This window comes from Salvelinus namaycush, chromosome 18 (genome assembly GCF_016432855.1).
Source record: "Salvelinus namaycush isolate Seneca chromosome 18, SaNama_1.0, whole genome shotgun sequence".
Lineage (NCBI taxonomy): Eukaryota > Metazoa > Chordata > Actinopteri > Salmoniformes > Salmonidae > Salvelinus > Salvelinus namaycush.
The window spans coordinates 18,023,584-18,029,583 of record NC_052324.1 but is presented as its reverse complement, the minus strand read 5'-3'; the positions used below and the strand labels follow the sequence as shown (position 1 = coordinate 18,029,583).

General features: G+C 39.2%; 1 protein-coding gene across 1 annotated transcript in view; it reads left to right on the top strand.

Moving 5' to 3' along the window:
- The first annotated feature begins 3,863 nt into the window (after positions 1-3,863).
- The window catches only part of LOC120062848 (adhesion G-protein coupled receptor D1-like), a 50,793-nt gene continuing 48,656 nt past the window's right edge, over positions 3,864-6,000 (top strand). The window contains exons 1-2 of the mRNA XM_039012918.1: positions 3,864-3,976; positions 4,197-4,373. Coding sequence (XP_038868846.1) covers positions 3,868-3,976; positions 4,197-4,373 — 286 coding nt within the window. The 5' untranslated portion in view covers positions 3,864-3,867. The remainder of the gene's footprint in view (positions 3,977-4,196; positions 4,374-6,000) is intronic.

Below are 6,000 nucleotides of genomic sequence, written 5' to 3'. Positions count from 1 at the left end.
GTCAACCAGGGTTGCATTCCCTAGACCTAGAGAATATAAAATACAATAGAAGGCTACATTAATGCCTGATTAGATCAGTGACATCATATTAGTAGGCTACATGTACTTATTGCGGTTAATTCACCCAACCGGTCCTTCATTGCTATGTTCGATGCGTTTTTGACTGGCTAACGTTAGCTAAGTAATGCACTTCTCAACTCCATCGCATCTAGCTCTGGTACAAGTGGCTAGCTAACTTTGCTTGCTAGGTCTGAGTTCAACAAACATCCATTTCGATGACATGGGGAAAGTTTATTCTCTTTCAATCATTAGCTAAGGAGACGTTGTCCAACTCCTCAAAACCAAACCTCAACCAAAATGCACCGTTAGTTTGCTAGCTATATATCTGGTTGTGGCAGACAACATAATTCGCATGATGCTCCTACAAGCTTGTCGGAATGGGATACGCCTCTCTGCCAGAGGAGGCTCGCACCCAGCACTACTCCTGTGACTGCAGTTGTTGTTCAAGTTATTAGCCACACAGTGGCGATGTTTAATAACATACTGTATAGTGTGCGGTTGTGAGCGGCCTCCTCTCGTGTTATCTCCTTTCCTTTTCCCGCCATGATTCACCTGGACGCAGGTGATTCCAAATCTACCGGCCACCAATTTCCAACATGTAAGAATAGTTTATTTTAGACTAGGTTGTAGTTGTAGTAATTATATTTCTATGTTCAGGCCATTAGTCTACAATAGACCCAAAGGATAAAGAACATGAAACAGGAGTCACAATTAGATGAAGGCATCCTACAGCGATGGATTTGACTTCAGGTATGAGTACAGTAGATAGGCCTGTTAGTAAGTTACCAGACTAATTAATGTCGATTTTCCTGAGAATATCGACTTTCAATTCACTCAATCCAATTTAGGTCTATCTAAGGAATTCGATTGGGCTTCATACCTGCTTACATCAGTGCACCTGAATATGTGCCTTTTCTATTCCCTTCATAAAGATGACAGTCCAAATAAATAGCCTAAAATACAGTCAGCATCCATTCCTGTCCATCAGCATCACTGTCCTTTTTGTTCTGACAAGTCAAAAGGACACAGCTCTGTAATTTTGTAGATTAAATCTCTATTGGTTTTTATATGTTTTTTAAATATATTTTGGACAGTAGGCCTATGCGCACGCCATTATCTCTAATTAGGCTACGCACTTGATATTTGCTATTTACGCACACTAGGCCCCACCTTGGGTTCCAATGCTCTAAAAAATTACATCACGTTTTGTATTCCCACATCCAATCGAACAGCCCGGAGAATTCCTCCACTCAGTGCAAACCTAGTATAGACAGACAGCAGAGCGCATCAAGCAACAAGTACCCAAACCCGTCGCTGAAATAGTGCAATATTTCTTATTCTGTATTGAGAGACATGGATTACCAACTTTTGGGGAAATTTTGAATCGACACGCACTTTATAATTATGATGTCACCGCTTAGTTTTATTGCAGTTTTACAAAATGTTAAGTTTTGGGAGAACGTTTTCTTTATTGGAGACATGGACTAATAAATACCCAGAGAAGAAGATAGCTTTTTTTTTCAGCATCTTGGAATAATGATTTATGCTTTCTGGATCGATCGTTCATTGGGGATTTAAACAACAATAATCATTATATATATGTATATATATATATATATATATATAATCTATTTGTAGTTGTAATCAAGCCATGGAACTATTATTCGAAATTCTGTTTGTAACTACTTTTGTCACTTTGATTCGGGTAATTTAAACAGTTATTTTTTTAATGTCCTTCACCATTATGTGTAGGAAGACTACTGCAATGTTGCAATGTTGAGTTTATTTGATTTATTTACAGGTTAATGGTGAAGTAAAGCCAAAGCCATCCAAGCATCCAGGTAAATCAAATTATACTTCATGTTAAATGTGGATTCCCTTAGCTTGATGTTTTATATTGTGTCTGAAAATAACCTACAGCATATGATGAGTATTATTGGTAATTTAGCTAAATATATATAATGTTGGGATGATTAATTATTGGTTATGGTTTACCATAAGTGTAACTTATGGTAATAGTGGTTTATTAAGCAATACAAAATGTGTTTATTGAATGAGATACCCAAACATCAACACTTGAGCTGTATCGTTTATCTTTTTAATCCTAAAAGACACACTGAGCAATGCCAGGAACATAACTAATTGAAATAGCATGATTAGGGAGAAGTCCCAGCTTTGTTTACCCATGAACTCTCCGTCCAGGCCTGCAGGTCTTGGCCACGGCCTCACACTATTGGCCGCTGGATTCGGTGGACGGGATCCATGGACTGTGGGACCAGATTGGAAACAGACCAGGTCATGTTAATGGAAGTGATATAAGTATGTGCATAGACCTATACTTAGGAACAGAATACCCCGTCTTTTATATTCTTTATCTGCATGGTCTACAGCTGTTATTCACTCCTACTTTCAATTCACCTTTTTGTCCGTCTTGCAGCCACCAAGTCCTTGCTTTAAAAGGTGCAGCTCTGTGCAGTGCTCAAATTTGATTGCAATCAAATTTGCAAAAACAAATGAACAAAGTAGAGAGTCAAGACAATAAGTCTGATGGCTACCTTACACCCCTGTTAATGTACATCAAAGGACTGTGGTGTTATAATAAACAAAATGGGATAAAAAGCTTATCCTTCACCCCCAGGTATATTTGATGCAGACTTTCCAGATTAATGCTAAAACTATTGAATGAACTGTCTTGTTTGCTAAACTGATTTCCAAAAACCTTACTGTATTATTTTAACTATGGAAGCACCAATAACATTCTTAAATGGGGCAATAATTGTGAAGCATCAGGTCTAGAACAGTTTTAGAATATTTCCACACAAAATGTGCTTTGATCCTAAAAAAAGGGGGAATGATTGATCTGTTCCTCCTTGAGCACTGTTTACTGAGCCCAACATCACACTTAATCTCATCCCCGCTCACGCACCACATCCCTCACAATGCCTAGTGTCTGTGTTTGACTCTCACTGGTCTGGTGTGTCCTCTGGTTGTTTTGTGTTATTCATGTGTATGTATGTGAATCACCTTTTTCTCCCTTGTCTGTTTGTTTTCTATGTTTCATCCAGCTCTCCAAATCCACAAGCACACTGTGCTCCCTTCCTCCCATAACTCTTCCTCTGTGTATACCAATGACTCTGCCTACACTAACATTTCTGCAACAGTAGGTGAGGAAAATGACTGCTCACTGAAATTAGTTTGTGTGTATAGTCAGTCACCCTGTTCTGTTGGTGTTACTGTAATGCTATCTATCATGTTAAGGTTTTTCAGTCGCCATTGTTTTGTACATTGTGTACCAGCTCACCCAATAGTTGCCATGAGTGTGTCACACACTGTTACCTGAAGGTGTTGAATTTGTCTGTGTGTGTGTGTGTGTGTGTAAGACGGTGTGTGTAGTCAGGGAGAGACAGTTGTTTTCTTCACTGGAAAAAGAGCAGAGACTGCAGTGTGTAAATTGTGATTAGACAAGCTTTGAGTATGGAGGTTATCAGATCTGTTTCTCGAGTGCTGTAAAGTTGAGCTTGATTTTTGAACCTCAATACACCAGGACGATTTCATTTTGTCTGCTGACATGATTTAAGGCAGGAGAACATCCAAGATAAATCCTTGGGTCGTAGCTGGCTACCATTCTTAAAATGGTAGATCGTTATGCAGTGGAAACACACAATATTTGGTGCAGGTCAGAGAATCCGTTCATAAATCGATGATACTGATTTGCCTAAAAGTCTACTTCAGAGACAAATCTGCCTCTTTTTCGCATCAGGCAAAATAATGTTGTTATTTCATCCTCCTATAGACATAGTTGAAGGGATGGTCAACAAGGGCATCTATCTGAATGGAGATAATGGCGGCACCTTTCTCCACTTTGGGAACTACCAGAACTCCTGCATTAGTGACCCCACTCTGTGTGGTCCTGAGGGTGAGTTCTGCCTCACTCGATCTCATCTCCCCAACATTCTACACAGTGGATGTGTAATATTTTCACAAATCATAAGTGACTATCTAATGGGGTAACTCACAAAAATCGAATTTATGGCATTTAATGTAGATCTAAATGTATTATAATTAGCATGATTTGTGGTCTGAAACAATTTCCCCTATTTTTAAATCTTTAATAAATCTATGTTCATGTTTTTCAGGAATAACATTTTCCTTCTTTTGGAAGAACCAGGAGGCAGAGTCACGTTTTGCAATAGCCTCTGGAGGGAAAGTCATCTCCAATGGCTTCTCTGTCTATGCCAATGCCTACGCTGGATACGTAGAGTTCTACACACGAGGCAACTCGAAGAGGTGGAGGGCTAACATCAATATACCAGGTATTTAAAGGGATACTTTGGGATTTTGGCAAAGAGGCCCTTTATCTACATACACAGAGTCAGATTAACTCATGGATTCCGTTTTTATGTCTGCGTGCAGTTGTTAGCTTGCTTTAGCACCTCCAGTCATTGCGCTAATGCTAGCAGATACCCATAGACTTCCATTGCTGTCACGTTCCTGACCTGTTTTCTGTTAGTTTTTGTATGTGTTAGTTGGTCAGGACGTGAGTTTGGGTGGGCAGTCTATGTTTTGTGTTTCTATGTTGGTTTAATGGGTACCTGATATGGTTCTCAATTAGAGGCAGGTGGTTTTCATCTCCTCTGATTGAGAATCATATTAAGGTAGGTGGTGTCACATTGTTTGTTTGTGGGTGGTTGTTTCCTGTGTCAGTGTTTGTTGCACCATAAGGGACTGTATCGTTCGTTCGTTTTGTTTGTAGTCAGTACTTGTTCGTTCATTCTTCGTTACGTGTAAGTTCGTAGTCCAGGTCTGTCTACTTCGTTTGTTGTTTTGTATTTTGTTCAAGAGTTTTCCGTCTTCGTCTGGTTCTTGTAAATAAATAATATGTCGAACTACAACGCTGCATTTTGGTTCAATCCCTGCTCCTCCTCTTCGGATGAAGAGGAGGAGGAATTCCGTTACAATTGCGCTAACGCTTGTTAGCATTGGCTCACAAAACTACCTCTAACTACCTTCATACTGGACACAGAAACATAAAAATGGTATCCACAAATTCATCTGACTCTGGGTAAGTAGATAAACGGCTTCACTGCCAAAATCCCAAAGTATCCCTTTAAAAAAAGGAAAACCATTAAGGTGAAAAAGTTGGTCAAATTCATTATGATTCTTAACAATAATAAAACCTTTTTTATATAAACCTGTTCTCCGATGTGGGTGGTGGGAGGAATAATGAAAAAAAATATATATTTTGGGGGATTTTTATACATATTCTTATATGAATGCATGAGGAAAGTATTGTGGTTTTCAATAATGTTTTCATTTTTAACCATAAATGTAAATGTTTTGGTTGATTGTATGTAGATGGAGCTACAATCATCAGCAGATACTGTTGGTCCCAGAGAGATTTTATGGATTCAATAATGGATTCAATAATGGACTCAATTAATTCTTTATCTAAAACTATAAATGTGTTACTTTTTACTGGCAAGCCTGTTTCCATATTGTTGTATAACTACAGTAAATACTGAACAGCATTCTAAATACTGCATATGTACACTATATATACAAAAGTATGTCGACACCCCTTCAAATGAGTGGATTCGGCTGTTTCAGCCACACCCGTTGCTGACAGGTGTATAAAATCGAGCACACAGCCATGCAATCTTTATAGATAAACATTGGCAGTAGAATGGCCTTACTGAGTGACTTTAAACGTGGCACCGTCATAGGATGCCACCTTTCCAACAAGTCAGATCTTCAAATTTCTGCCATGCTAGAGCTGCCCCGGTCAACTGTAAATGCTGTTATTGTGAAGTAGAAACGTCTAAGAGCAACAACGGCTCAGCCGCGAAGAGGTAGGCCACACAAGCTCACAGAAGGGGACCGTCGAGTGCTGAAGTGTGTAGTGCGTAAAATCGTCTGTCCTCGGTTGCACTCACTACCGAG